Source organism: Branchiostoma belcheri, unplaced genomic scaffold, assembly GCF_001625305.1.
Source record: "Branchiostoma belcheri isolate BF01 breed outbred unplaced genomic scaffold, Haploidv18h27 scaffold85, whole genome shotgun sequence".
Lineage (NCBI taxonomy): Eukaryota > Metazoa > Chordata > Leptocardii > Amphioxiformes > Branchiostomatidae > Branchiostoma > Branchiostoma belcheri.
In genome coordinates this window covers 745,759-761,349 of record NW_017804520.1, presented here as the reverse complement: position 1 = coordinate 761,349, position 15,591 = coordinate 745,759, and the positions used below count along the sequence as shown (strand labels likewise).

At 41.3% G+C, this 15,591-nt stretch overlaps 2 protein-coding genes across 4 annotated transcripts in view; one reads left to right on the top strand and one right to left on the bottom strand.

Moving 5' to 3' along the window:
* LOC109487020 (unconventional myosin-VIIa-like) overlaps nt 1–15,591 on the bottom strand; it is a 90,514-nt gene that overhangs the window by 36,485 nt on the left and 38,438 nt on the right. For 2 of the 3 annotated variants that reach the window (XM_019790941.1, XM_019790940.1), the window contains 8 exons: nt 15,270–15,440; nt 11,553–11,797; nt 10,633–10,802; nt 9,202–9,392; nt 8,663–8,784; nt 8,039–8,190; nt 7,261–7,352; nt 6,637–6,854 (listed from right to left, as the gene is read on the bottom strand). In XM_019790941.1, the coding sequence (XP_019646500.1) occupies nt 6,637–6,854; nt 7,261–7,352; nt 8,039–8,190; nt 8,663–8,784; nt 9,202–9,392; nt 10,633–10,802; nt 11,553–11,797; nt 15,270–15,440 (1,361 nt within the window). Of the gene's footprint in view, nt 1–467; nt 2,683–3,067; nt 3,271–3,721; nt 3,839–4,336; nt 4,404–4,861; nt 5,088–5,334; nt 5,422–5,622; nt 5,738–6,071; nt 6,178–6,636; nt 6,855–7,260; nt 7,353–8,038; nt 8,191–8,662; nt 8,785–9,201; nt 9,393–10,632; nt 10,803–11,552; nt 11,798–15,269; nt 15,441–15,591 lie in introns of those variants that run through there. The other variant, XR_002141228.1, reaches the window with a different exon arrangement.
* Nucleotides 12,991–14,815, top strand: LOC109487037 (sphingosine 1-phosphate receptor 1-like). Its single transcript, XM_019790978.1, has one exon. It carries the CDS (start codon nt 13,144–13,146, stop codon nt 14,515–14,517), a length of 1,374 nt encoding a protein of 457 aa, XP_019646537.1. The 5' UTR covers nt 12,991–13,143; the 3' UTR covers nt 14,518–14,815.

The window sequence follows — 15,591 nt, the reverse complement described above, 5'->3', positions numbered from 1 at the left end:
TGGATTACGCACTAAATCAGAAAAAAGTAGCAAAAGAGCCTAGGTTTGTAATGTGGGATATATATCTACAGGTAGAACCAATGAGATTCAATCAGGTTAATCTATGTGAGAAGAATACCACAAGGGGCTTTCAGAGAACTACAAGTTTTTCCTAGACGGGTTGGTGGAAAAAGTGGTCCGGTCCGGACTTGTCAGGGCGGGACTGGAAGAAACGCTCCGAGTTCCAGCGTCGGCTAAACCAATAGTCTTCTATGCATACTGATATAGTTCGGCTAGGTCAAAAATCCGCAAACAAATGCAACTAGAGGCATCTGCAATGCCACATCCCTCAGTAAACATCTAAACTATGCATACCTTGGGGTGCTACACTAGAGATCTCACAAAAATAAGTTTTTCATGGTGGGGACCAAGGATTTTTCCTTGTGGGGACTAATAAAAGTATCATACAAAAGAATCAGAACTTGATCTCCATGATGCAGTATTTATTGAGACCTGTGTGTCGACTCAACAGAAATGTACCCAGGACAACTAAGCATACATGCGTCGCTCGAATCAATGTAAGGATAGTCAATTTATTACTACAGTAAGTACCATACATGTAGCTTAAGTTACAATTTATATCAGATTTTACACCCACTTACATGTATTCTTCATTAACAGCAGAGTTTTCCTATGCTACTAGAAAGCAAACATGGGTAATTTAGGTTGATTTTATGATCATTGCTTGCCTTCATGTTCCAAGCAACAGTAACATACAGTTGTCTGCACACATAAATGAAATTACATTTTTTTGGTACCTTGTGTGTAGCCTCTACCAGGCTTTAGGGAGCAACTGGAATGAGTAGAAATTGGCCAAATAGACATATAACATAGCAGGGGAGTTGGTCCACTAGATGAGTACGGTTTGGCATATTACCTGTCTATTTGGGCATTGACGTTCTACTTTTCCATACTTTTCTGTGTAGATTAAGACAAAACATGAAGTACATTGAACTTTTCATACTTTATATAGATACAAGAAACACCACCAAATCAGACAAGATACATGTACTATGTTCAACACACTATTGTATGTTCTGTACTATCATCTTTTTTCTATATCAAATTCAAAACTGCAGATATAGAAATAGCACCTTACTAAGTTATCTAAACCTATTTCTTAAATAGACATTATAATCAAAATTAATGTATTCTTTGAATTGGAAAAGCTATCGGTAAATTAATTAGGTGCGCCTAAAACTATACATTGTGAAAATAGTATCAATAGCAGCTACTTTTGTCATCAACGCTTTAATATTAATAATAACAATGTTATATTTTATGCACATTATGTATTTCTTCACATGAATCCATACCTGCCTCTAGTTCTTCCTACATGTGCATGGAAAAAATTACAGTCTTGCTTGATTTTTACTATGATCAAAAAAATCATTACACCACAAATTTTCACATAGTTTACACCAGCAATTTATCGCTTAAAAACCTGCCTGGTAGTTGGGACTGCTTACATGCTGAACATAATTTCTTATCCAGCAAAGCTTTTACAAATAGACCTTATTATCGTAAGTTGTTAATCATCATTCCCCAGATAAAGATTGTTACACTTGTACTTGTACTTTCATAGTTTTTAGCCACTTGACATTGTATGTAAGGTTGCATAGGTAGTGTATAGTGGAAGGTATCATCATACATTTTGTAAGTTGGTTTCTTAACACTAAAAGAACAGTGCAGAAGGAAGTATTTTTCATTTATTGTCCAACAAGGTCTCAGTCTTGCCAAGACTGTTTTAATTCAGTACTTTGTAAAGTGGTGAGATGGTATTTAAGAACTTATGGAATATTTTGTAATCACTGAAATATTACACCTTTCCCAAAAGATGAAAATCCCTTAAGTCATAACAGTGTGACAGAAGAGACTGATTTCAAAATGACAACATGATAAAGTTAAGAAGGTAACACTGAATAGATGGTGTTGTTTAGTATCTTGTATTATCCACTTAGAAACAGGAATACCGGTATGTGAATCAAGAACATTTCAAAGCTCAAAATATACAGATCTCTTCCTGACCATTCATTCAACTGGTAGGTCTTTTTCAATGGAGAAAATTAAAAGCACTGCATTTGACAATCATGTCCATTATCAACTCACAAACAACAATCTAGTATAACACTATACAAATAGTACGGACAATCCATTCTATAGTACAGGAAAGCCAAGAAATAATCGGGTAAAATAAATTCTATTAGATATTGATTTAGACTGCTGATCAAAGAAGTTATCTTTCCATAAAACCATTCAAATATGAGGAAGAATAGTGTAAGTTCAATCTTAAACACAATGTTTACAAAACCATTTATGAAATCAAAAAGATATATTTGACAGTATTTGCTGTGATGAAGGATTTGTTGAAGTCACCCAAAGCTATGGTGAAGATAGGCTGACAAGAAACATTAACTTTGGTCTAGATTGATTCCAAGAACAGGGGCATCTGCTTGCCTCCTCTCAGTCTGCTACTGTGATAAATGAAGAGGTCTAATGTCTGCTACACTTTGGACTGTACTGTAAATTTAAAGGTGCTCTTTGAACTTTAACCTTTCACCTTCTGCTGTCCCTGCGCTGTCTGTTCATGGTGGTGAGCATCAGGCTGATGTAAGAGGTCAAAAGGTCATCCATCTTGTAACCCTGTTTGAGAGATCAGATGTGTTGGTTATTTATTTTGTACAAAACACAATCATTATGCTTCTTTCCTTACATTCACTGTCATAAATCACACACCAGTTTTGTACATAAAAGTACAAGCTGCGTAAGAAGGTCCCCTACTCTTTTTTATAAGTGCGGTGGGTTCTTTAATGTGCGTGGGGTGTGGCTCTCCCAAACACAGGACCTCCATTTAACATCCTATCCTAGGGACGTCCCTAACCAAAGCTAGGTACTCATTTACACCTGAGTGAAGTGAGGAAAGTCGTTTAAAGTGCCTTTCCCAAGGGCACAAGATCGTTGTCCTGAGCCGAACACTCTACCATTACGCCACACGACCCCACAAATAAACCAATAAACAGACACTGACCAGTGAAGTCTCACACAACAGCTTGCTGCCCCGCACCAGGTTTCCGATGGTCATGTGGAAGTACGTGTTGCCGCTGCTCCAGTTGGAGATCTTGGTGAAGGGTGTGTCACCAGGCTTTCCTTCGTCTTAGGGTCAATCAGGCTGACCCCGTGTTTGTTAATGGCGATCAGAAGGATCTCTGGGTAGTTGGGTTCTGTAGTTTGCTGTTGGGGGACATGGGTGAAACAATGGTCAAAGGCTCAAAGCACAGCCAATAAATTACCTTAAGAGTTTATGTATTGTAAAGTATATTAGTACAAGCTGCCTAAGACCAGACTAATTTAGTGTTAAGTTTGATCTGCTCACAACAGGATAGATCCTTAATATTTTGATACGGCATGATCTTTTATATGTGCTTGAGATGTGGCTTTCCTGAAACGAATGGCCTCAGGTTTTACGTCCTATCACGGAGAACGTTCCTAACCGAAGCTAGCTCCACATTTTTTCCTGAGTAAGATATGTGAAGTGCCTTTCCAAAGGGCACAGGTTATCATCAACTTGTGCTTTCAGCATTACATCATTCTATTGAATATTCAAGTGCACTAGGTGGGTACAATGTAAATATGGCATAAAATGTCACTCTACAATGTGTGTGAATAATGAGATGACATTTACCTTGACCTCGAAGAAGGCGGAGCCAAAAGTGGACCACCTGTAGATGATCTTCAGGAAGGACAGCTTGGCGTCTTCCCTGGACTTGCCTGCATGCTTGTTGTAGGCAGCAACGATTTGCTGGAAACCACAATACAACAAACTCTCAACCTCCAAGACAACAACCTCTCAATCTTTGAAGCTTTCAGATACTGATTGATTATATGCCGGTAAAGTTGAACTAAAGACAATAGATGTGATACATGGGTACACACTCACTCACTCACTCACTCACTCTCACTCACTCACTCACTCACTCACTCACTCACTCACTCACTCACTCACTCACTCACTCACTCACTCACTCACTCACTCACTCACTCACTCACTCACTCACTCACTCACTCACTCTCTCACTCACTCACTCACTCACTCACTCACTCAACAGCATGACAATTTCACTGATTCATCGGTAAAAATATCCCTGATTCATCAGAAGACTCTGTTAATAACATTACAGTACAGACTAAGAATGTGACACAAGTCCTTCAAATGGCTACAACTCTAATGTGAACAAAATCAACAGCTTTTTCATGTGACTTGTTCTAGAGAAGTTCAGAAAATGATGTTTCCACCCACCCTTTTCCAGTCATCAGGGGACATGCTCCTTAACAAGTCCTGGGGGGCCAGTTCTCTCAGCATCTTCCTACAACAGCAACATTTTACAGGATCAGAGAGGCTACACCCCTGAGGTGTGGCCAAAATGACTTCATACATGTATATGCTTGATTTAGACACAGCAAAGCATTTCTGCCATTTCACAACTGAAAACTCACAGCTGTATATGTACATGAAACTGTTAAAATTGAACAAGACTGGTTTGCAAGATGGGACCTAACATGGTTGTGAAAAAATTGACATCTTACTGTTGCTTCATGTATCCTTGATATAAACAGTCTTGAAAGTATACTGCACACTGTCAGCTGTTTCATCATTATAGTACAAAAAGTACATGTACCTTCAATATACAAGTTTTAACATTCCCCCTACAGCCTAACCCCATAACCAATAAAGAATTGATAAACAAATGGCTACATCAGTGAACAGAAGGTTAAATGGGTAGCATAGGTGTAGGACAGACTGGTAAAGAAACATTTCACATACGGGATGTTGATAAACTCGGACTTGTCGTCCCCGAAGCGTACACGGTACTGCAAAGCGGCCAGGCTGATGGCTTCGTCCTTGGAACACTTGTGGTAGCCTCGCAGCAGCTTGGGTAGCTCCTGGTGGTAGTGGAATATGGAGTCTGCGTTGGGGTCCTTCCCTGGGACTGTGTTGGTCCACAGTTTCTTCATAAAGAACACTTGGTAGGTCAGCTGGGGCATAGAACCTAGAGAATGAAAGCATGTGATACATGTTATGAAGAAAAACCATACATGGAGACTGAAAAACTTTTCTTTACAAGACATTAAAGAAAAAAAGAGCACTACACACTGAATAATAGATTTAAAAATTGTTGACGTGAGAATCTAGGCACAGAGGTTCTCCTTGCAAAGAGACAAAAAACTGTTCTCTGATAATTCAAGATCATTGAGGTAGAAATATGTACATTGTAAAGGGGTCTCCAAAAATATTACCATCTTTGGTGGGTCGTGCTTTCCTAATCCAGTCTGTCAGATGCCGCACAAAGTCAAAGAAAAAGTCTCCCTCTGGAACACTGATGACTGAAATAATGAAAAAGAAGAAAAGATTTACATCTAACATAGACCATAACATAATCAGTTGTACTTTTTCCCTACAACTTTATCAGTTAAGAATACAAAATTTGAACTTTATACTTTGTCAAATTGATTAATATCATTTTCTAAAAATGTTCCTGCTGGTGCACAAAATGATGACCAGAAGTACCGCACAATCAGTCTTACCTTTGTCTGCAATCTTCACAAACAAGCTGAATCCCTCAGGCGACTTGAGCCTCAGCCTGCTGGCGATGTTTTCACAGAAGTCCTTCGCCCTCGTACCTGAGTCCACCTCAAAAGCCTGCACAACATGGAGTCAGGAAACACAGGTGATGACACTGTCTTCGAATCATGCATCTACTTATTCACTAAAGCCTGTACAGCAGAGGGTCTGATGGGTAGAACAGTCTTATTTGGGGAGACATGTGGCAGGTCGTGGGTTCGATTTTCCAACCAAGTCATATCAGACTTTAGAATTGGTACATACTGCTTCTTTGCTTAAGACTCAGCCATTGAGCATCACTTCAGTTGACTTCAGTTCAGGATGACTACTTGATATACATGTAGGTAATTGTATTTTTCAAAAGAGAGGGATACATCAAGCATTAAAGCTGCTAATTGTTATTATAGCCTACCTCATCGCTGTCGTCTGGGAAGTAGACCTTGTGGAAGATCTGAGTTGTTTTGTGCTGGATGGCCTCCACTTCTACCAGGTGGGGAGGGTACTTCCTCTGTCCATTCCTACACACAACATCAGGACAAGTCAGACACAGGCACGTAAGAAGGCACATTGAGATGACAGAGGTATTCTTGATTTTCACAAACTACAGTAGTCACCCCCTTGAGTGATACATGTACAAAATATGGTACATACTGCTTTTCATGATTAGCAATCTTTTGATTAAGGAGGAAAGAGTATGGTTATAGTTGAACATGCACCACTACCAGCCCCGTGATGTAGTGCTTGTACAACAGTGTGGCCTATGGGCTATAGAAATGGAGATAGATGTAGGTGCCCCCTTCTTTACCAAAAGGTATGGAAAGGACTGTAAAACCAATCTAAAATGTGATTGGAACTATGAAGCTCTAGATATCTTACTGACGGACGACTGCAATATGCTAGATGTCGGTTAACCGATGAATGAATTCACTCTACTATATACTAAACTTAGAGATAATAAAGTTTGTGGTTGCACCCACCGGAGCGTCTTCTGCAGCCTCTGCAGGCAGTCCACGGCCAGCGCGTTCCTCCTGCGGGTGCGTAGGAACTGCGTGACGTGCGGCAGGAGGGACTGACTGCAGGCGAAGCAGCCGGAACACAGCCACATCAGCTCCCAGCCGCGCTCCTCGCTCGCACGCACACGGTTCTCTGTCAGCTGTTTGATCACCTGGCAGTAGATCTCGTCTCTCAATGTTTCCTGGTCAAGAAAAAAAGCGAACGTAAAATTTTGCAATAACTTTCCTACCTCGGACTACTTTTAAAATTAGTGATTGATACACTTCATCATCATTATCATCCTCAGTCCCGTAGTTCCACCTCTGTCAGTCTTCCGCCAATCTGGCCAGCTGGTTTGCTATAATATATGTGTATGAGTACTACTAAATTTAATGCGTCATACTGTAACACAGGAAATGACAATCATGAAACCTAAAAGGCTGGATACTGTGCAATAGTAGGAAAAAAGACAACAATCAGTTGTAGCTACAGTTATAGTAAAATACGACAGCTTGCATTGTTCAAAGGGAAACTTTAAATAGCTGTCATTATTTACTACATACTACAATTGCATATTAACTACAATGTGAGACTTAAATGTTTCTTACATTCTTGAGAGGAGGTTCAAATATCTGGTCCGTCAGTTCGTTGCCATGCCGACTTCTCTTGGAGGGGTAATCTCCCATGTACTTCATAATGGGTGATCAGCGTTAAGGATACAATCAACATTCCAAGACACAATGCTAATTTCAAATACATTTTGTATCTTCACTTGTAATGAACGCTTTTATATTGCTTAAATCAAAATTTACAAAGGCCATTAGGAAAAGCTTTTTCATATCAAAACATAAATGCAATTTATATTTCATTCAAATTTTCTTGGGTGGGCCCCTTACTTTCAAATTATACACCGACATCTTCCCAACAATGCCCCCTAGTATGTCATGGCAAAACTGCAGATTCTATGCTCTGCACCTGTTAGCAGCTTTTCAGGAACAATAGGAGTGACTGTCTGACTGTCCAGCAAGAAACTACATAAACCAAGTAATGGACGACACCCAGCTCGACAGGAAAAACCTGATGGTAGTAATGAAGGATAGGAAGAGATGGAGAGCTGTCATTGGCACCGAGGGAAGCTCGACCCAGTGAGTGAGTTTGACTGAACCATTTATATATAATAGTGTAATAAACATAGTATTACGTTTTCTGCATCAAGTGTTCTCTTTCTTGTTGTTACATCATTTTCTTGCACATCAATGTTCCATGGTGCCACAAATATAATGCAAATCATTTGAGTATGGCACCACAGTGTATTACAATGTATTTTCCTTTGCATGCTGAACACACCACTTAAAAACACAGGCCTTAACAGTTCTGTAAGGATATACATGAAGCACATGGTGGCCTCCTGGCTGAGCTCATCGTTGGGCAGCAGCCTCTTGAGCAGCGGCTGTTTGATGGGTTCCTTGGTGTAGCTCCACAGCTCGTCCTTCTGTCTGCTCTTCAGCGCACGCGTCAGGGTACGCTTGGGGGGCGGTCTGTAACAAACAGGGAAAATTCATTGTTGTCAGGGTACGCTTGGGCGGCGGTCTGTAACAAACAGGGAAAATTCATTGTTGTCAGGGTACGCTTGGGGAGCGGTCTGTACCAAACAGGGAAAATTCATTGTTGTCAGGGTACGCTTGGGGGGTGGTCTGTACCAAACAGGGAAAATTCATTGTTGTCAGGGTACGCTTGGGGAGCGGTATGTACCAAACAGGGAAAATTCATTATTGTCAGGGTACGCTTGGGGGGAGGTCTGTACCAAACAGGGAAAATTCATTGTTGTCAGGGTACGCTTGGGGGGAGGTCTGTACCAAACAGGGAAAATTCATTGTTGTCCAGCCGTAAAAAAAATCTTGCTTCAAAAAGACTTGCACTATTTTCAAACCATTCTAACCCCCAGTTTCAGGTAAAAAAGACGTTAAACTGGATAGAGAAAGAAACTGGATTTAAGGAGTGTAGCTGTACCTGAAGTGGTCGATGGAGAACTCCTCCAGTGTGTATGGCTTCTCGGGTGGTTCTTCTGTCTCGATGGCTGCCTGAGACGTGCGCAGTTCACTGATCTCCTTCTCTGACATGGTGAACAGTTGCTGAGGGAGATATTAAAATTGAACCATAAAAAATCGGTAGAGAAGGTGGTCTTGTGGTAATGAAGGCTGACTTAATTACAAGGCGAATATGAAGGTTCTGGGTTCGAATCCCTGTCAGGCTCCTATATTGTGCTGTTTGGAAAGGCATGTTTTACCCAATATAGTATTTCCTCACTCCACTCAGGTGAAAATAAGTACCAATGCTTCAGTTATGTACTTACTTACATTGTGTCATGTTCAAATGCTAGGTTCTGTATTGATTGTCAGAAGGCCTTAGTAGCCCTTAGCTTTTTAAAATTATGATAATCCTATATGGCTAGTTGGGCAGACCTGGACTTGTACATCATATAGCATTCACAAACAAAAGCAATAAAATGGCAAAATACATTGTATAGTATTAGATATTTGTCCACTCACCAGAATGTCTGGTGCAGGTTTGGTGACTGTCGGCACCACGTACACACACTCGGCGGGGAAGTCCCCGCGCTGCCCCGTCCTGTCGTTCTGTCCGTAACACCAGCCTGAGTTCATGACTGTGTCACCGCTGTCCTGGTCCAGAACAATCAGGTCGCCCTTCTTAAAGGCCAGGAAGGACGAGCTGTCCGCAGCTAAGGAAAGGGATTGAAATTAATGTTCGCTTATGCCCTGCAAATACCAGGATTTCAAGACCCTACATCACAATAGCTGTGTTTAACTAACACACACATGCTTGATGAGTCACCTGATATATTTAGGGTTTACAAAACACAACAGGCTATTCTTAGCAGGTTACGTCTTATGTTTTGAATTGGCTACCTGGTGTGTGTCTGACGTCAACCGGCAATTTTCTTTTTTGTATCCCGAAGGACTAGTTTTATAACCACGCTTGAGAAGAGAAGGCAAGGTTTCTGGTCTGTGATGCTGGATCTGTGGACAGTATTTGTCGTCTTGTCATTCAAATTTGTTCTCAGTGGACAATCGTCGGGCATGTATCTGTCACCTTTGCTCTGAAAATAATCTAAGTCACTGAACACCACCATGTTGGTCAGGACTGTGTAGCTCTGTAACGCACGTTACAATAACTCACATGTACCTGTACCTGTAAACTAGTCCTTGCCAGTCTAATTTCTTGGTGATCAAAATTGCCACAGTGACTTAAGAACCATGTTTTGGAATGGCTTGGTTCTCCTCTGGAAACCAGAAGGGAATTATAATTATCGTGGTAGCCCTATTTTTAACCCTTAAGATGGTAACTGAAGAGGACACGGGTCACGGCGATGAATTGTGCTCTGTCATGCGTGACAGAATCTACCTGATATTGTAAAGGGCTTTAATGATTTCTTTAGCATGGTGGGACATAAGCTGGTGGAACGCTTTGTTTCCCACATGTCTACTCCTGCATGCCCATATCTGTACAAGAACATAAATGGTACCTTTACTTTCAAGCCACTTATGGACCAAGCTGATGTATATAGTAAGCTTTAGGCCCATTTTGGTTGTACCTATTGGAACGATTTAAGTATTTTTGGGCTCTGACACAGTTGAAGAAAGTTCTTGTCTTCTTAGCCTTCACAGCTTTTCAATGCCTGATACGTTGACTTTGTGGGTCCTGCTCCTATGAATATTTAGGTCTATCAAAGGTGTCAGTTCTATCTTTAATTTGCCACTTTCACCAAACAACTATAGAACTTCTACATAGTTGGGTAAGTATATGAAATGAATGAATAAATGAATGGGTGAGTGAATGAATGAATGAATGAATAAATGAATGAGTGAATGAATGAATGAGTGAATGGATGAGTGAGTGAGTGAGTGAATGAATAAGTGAATGAATGAATGTATGAATGGTTGGTTTCTAAGCCCTCCCACCTGGTGTGGGACTGTCCTGCAGGGCGATGACATATTTGGACTTCTTCTTGAGTCCCTCCAGGAAGCAGACCACCAGCTCCCTGATGTCCTCAGCGTTGGCAGAGGTGAAGGTGTACTCATCTCCCTTCACTGTGGACAGGGTGAAGCTCTGACCATGGATCTTACCAGTCCTGGGGGGAAGGAGGCAAGGTGGTGTTGTGGTTAGGGTTGATGATTTAGAATCTAAAGGTTCTGGGTTCAAATCCCTAGCATGCCTAAGTGTTATGCCTAATCAAGAAAGGCACTTTACACTTGAGTCAGGTGAAATGAGTGCCTTAAAGTGCTTTAGTAAAGGACGTTTTCTCAGATGGGATTGTCATAAGTTTCAAAGGCCCTTTAAGTACATACAGGTTTGTCTCCTCCTTTTATTACCCTTTTCCATCATACATTGTACAATCAAACAACACTAAATTTGTAATGCAGAATACTGTAAATCATTTTATATTCACGGTAGCAAAAATCGTGGTCTGAGAAAAATGGGCATGTCTGCGGGAAGAAAGTCGGCAAATTATTTGTTGTAATGATAAGTTTGCAGGACAGAAGCTGCTGCAAAAACCACATATATAAACCATGGAACAAAAATCGTGATTTACAGTATAAGCAATCAAATATAAATCCTAATCAGAAGCTGAACTCCATCACTAACTACCCAGTATTAAGGCTGATACATGTATTTGAAAACCTATGCCCGCTATTTGCATGCATATAGCAGAGTGAATGGTGTTTGTACATATTTGTATATAGTGTGCTTTTCTGTGTACCTGTCCTGCCTTGTTTTTTAACTTATTGTAAAAATCAATTACACAATTCAGGGATGCATGCAGCATTCCCTGCTTTTGTATGATTTTGTTGATTGAATAAACTGTAACTGTAGTACTGACCTGCTGCTGGATACAGCAGTGATTTCTGGGAAGGACAGCTCCAGCAGGACCTGCTCCTGATCGTCCACGATGTACACGCCCGTCCAGTTGACCGCGATGATCACGTCGTTCTTCGGCAGGCTCGGCCCGGAGAACTTGTACGCCTCGTAGAACCGCGAGAACAGCAGCGGCCACTTGAACTTGGCGTAGCTGACGACGTCTTCCTTGACTCGGATTGGATCCACGTTGTCCTTCACATAGTAGCTCTGGGGAAAGAAAGGTTGATTTGCAGATTATGTTGTTTTTGCTAAACAGAAAATTCAGGTGACATCTCTCCCGATACTAAATTCATGACCCGTTTTCTGTAATCCATGCTAACACTTTTTGTATTAAGCATAAATTTGGGATTTATTCTTTTAGGACTAGAAAAAAATTGTTGAATGTATTTCTTGTCTCAGTCCTGAAAAAAATTATGGTCAGTACAATGAATCAGAATATACATGTATATCAGATCATGGAGCTAGAAATGGTTTATCAGCTCGAAAAAATGCATGTCCTTTGCAGAGGTCCACCCCCAAAAAAGTGTAGGGTCGGCAGGATTTGCTAGGGTCAGGCGGGAAACAGAGAACACAACATTTTTTTCCTAGGCCTTACAAATCTATCATTATACATGTATATTATAACTGGACTTCAATTAGATATCAGTTATAAACATTAGTAATAATTATAATTCAAGAAATAACTGATCGCAGTTATATTCAATATTATTCAGTATTCAATCTGGAATGGCTTTAATAATTATACTTCACAAATATATGTCTCTAATTACTGTTACAGTAATAGCTGCTACAATTGATAAGCAGACACAGCAAAACGTGGCATTTTAATTGTAAAATGACTCAGATTCCAAACATGCCCTCTGTCATAAAGGCCTCTGAAAATGCATTTGTTATGGATTTCAAAGAAGGGAGAGATGATTGAGAAGGTTCTGTAATAGCTGCCGTGTTCGTTTGGTAAACGTTACATGTGCAACTGTATGGGCTAATGAAGGCAAATCAACTAAAACTTTCAAAGCATCTGCATACAGTGACTTCATAGGAAATTTCTATCGGAGTACATTGCATTTAACCAAGTACATTCAAAGGGACAGAGAGACCCTAAGGGCTTTGCCATCTGAGTACTGTGAAGCCACTGGCATCAAACCTTTGCATCATTAGACAACCTCCTACTGAAGCTTATTAAGACAGCAGTATTCAAAGCAGCCCAAAAAAATTTGAAGCTGTGAACTCTTTTCAAGACACGATATTGCGCACGTCAACTCCCTGCATTGCCGTGGCAACAGCCTACGCATTCTCACTGAGCAAGCGCAGTCGTGATGTCGACCTGTCGCGGCAAGGTGTGGCCACAGCATTTTGTTCTCTCTCTCTCCTCCACCGCAAATTGTCAGCTGCTGCTGTGGCGGGCCATTATTGCCTTCCATCTGCTCCTGCATTTTGCTCTAGCCGTCTCTGGTCCAGACAAACAAGCTGCCGGTGCAGCAGAGCCGTCCACAGCTTGGGAACCTCTCCATCCCCTGCCTGAGACTACAGATATCTACATCTTGAACTTCAACATGTTTAACAATACCGGTAGTTCCGATCCGTGGATGCTCACAGAGACATCTGACAAATTCAGAAGTTTGGTATCCTGCTATAAATGGCATCTCCAGAACAATAATGTGTCCCTCGCACAAGCCCATGAAGCCTGCTCCATGCACAAGGACCTTGTGAGGTTGGGAACAGAGACTGATGTTGTCTTCTGGCTGATGGGACTTCTCATCATCATTGGAAATGCTGTCGTGCTCCTGGGAATCATTGGAACAAGACAACTCCACAGTGACAAGCCCATCTACATCTACCTGGCAAATCTGGCAGTCACAGATGTGTTCGCAGGCATCGGACTTCTGTACCGCACAGTCGGCCATGTCCAACACAATGTAACATATGACTTCAAGTTGACTTATATCAGCTTAATCATATTTAGTCAGATAACCTCAGCATCAGCTCTAACCCTAATGTCTATTAATGCCTATGTTGCTATGATGTATCCTGTATACTTCCACAACCACGCTGGCAGTGCCAAACTGCGCGCAGCTGTAGGTCTGAGTATTTCATGGATTGTTTGCACAGTGCTTGCCTTCTCACCCAAGATGGGTTGGAACTGTCTCCACATTCAGACCCTCACCTCCGGGATCTGCATATCATGGTACCCCCTGTCCTTTGTCATCACGTCTACATCCATACTGCTCTTTCTGTGCGTCAGCATGCTGTTCACAAATATCAGCGTGTATGTAGCAATCAGACGACGAGAGAGGAGAAGGCTTGAGCAGGCAGCTGCAGGGGGCCCCCAGGCACCAGGAGTAAATCCTGCACAAGAGGAGGCTCAGAGAAAATATGAAGAAAGGGTGCACAAGGCAAGGACTGTGATGATTCATGTAGTGGTGGCATTTGTCTGCTGGCTGTTAGCCCTCCTGTTCTTTGCAGTCTGCAAAGTTCTCCCGGATAGTTGCCCTAGGAATGGAGTATTTGCGGGGATATGTCTGAACTCATTCATTAACCCGATAGCAACACTCATCCGCATGCCGGACTTAAGGACGGCAATCTGGCAAAAACTGATGAGCATCTACCAGACACTTGTCACCGTGATACGGGGAAACCGTGTGGACCCACAGGAAGACCAGGCTGGAGCAGGAAACATCCCAACTCTACAGGAACGCCCTGCACAAGCAGAGGGACAAGACACACCACGTCTGGCTCCAGATGATCAGTCTGCAGTGGGAAACTGTCAGGAAGGCCCTTCAGAGGGACAAAACACACTGCATCTGGCTCCAGATCAACAGTCTGCCGTGAAAAACCGTCAAATCCATACATACCGCAGGACGCCAGGACCCTACAAGCCTTCTAGAGGCAGAGAGGTAGTCCTGCCAACAATTGTGGAAATAGACTAAACTGTATGAAGCTGACGATTCAGAACCTTTTCACAAACACAAAAACAAACTTTGTGTGGAAGCAAAATGCCAGATGTCCACCCTGCATCAGGAGCAAGAATGGCAAGTACATGTACATTGTGAATTTCATGATTTTACTGTGGCTGTGATAACAATGAGGACTGATGTACAGTAACTGTCCTGTAAGTTAGCAGCTTGTGTAACACACAAATTGTATCCCAGTTGTGTTGTGCTGGAGGAGCTTAAAAAAAGCAGATACTGTATAAAATTATATGTAGTGTACATTGTATATTGTAGACTTAGATCATATCAATCAATCAATCTTTATTGCGCAACAATTGCAATGGATACAATGTATGGCAATAATTATGCATGGCATAATTATAATATAATTATAATACGCACTGTGTCCTGAATGTATATTATATACTAGATGCTCAACGTACACATTAAGATGTAATTTGCACTTGTGTCACATTAAAGATAGAAGGATATGAAACTTGAAAAATGGCTCAGACTCATTGTTTTTAATGATGGTGTTAATTAAATATTATTTATGCTGATTAGTTTAGATTAAATGAAATTTAAATACATTTAGCCCTCTCCAGAAATGTCAATTACATCAGAGTCCAACTTCACAATTTGGGAGCTTTAGAATTGCCCTGAGGGAGGTGACAGACGGTTACCGAAACGTCAGCTGAATAAAAAACTTGGTTGTGTATAAAGAATTACTTTATTCAGTCATCTCCTACCTTTCTGTGTGCATTAGCCACCAGTTGAGCCCAGTAGTCTGTGTTTTTCTGCCCTCTCATGCAGAAGTCAGGGATGTATGATGGCACCAGACCTTGTAGCCTGTTGTAGTCCATGTTGGGTCCGTAGTCAACGTAGTACTGCTGGGCTGCGATCTCTCCCAGGTCATCATCCTGGGGAAAGCATCAAAGTTAGATTATATACTATTTTGATTCTCGAAGTCTTGGCAGTTTCTCTCTTAACATTAAATCTCATAATTTTGCAGGGTGTCCTTAGACTGCAACATTGGAATAACAGCAAATTTGAAGAGATCAAATGTTACTG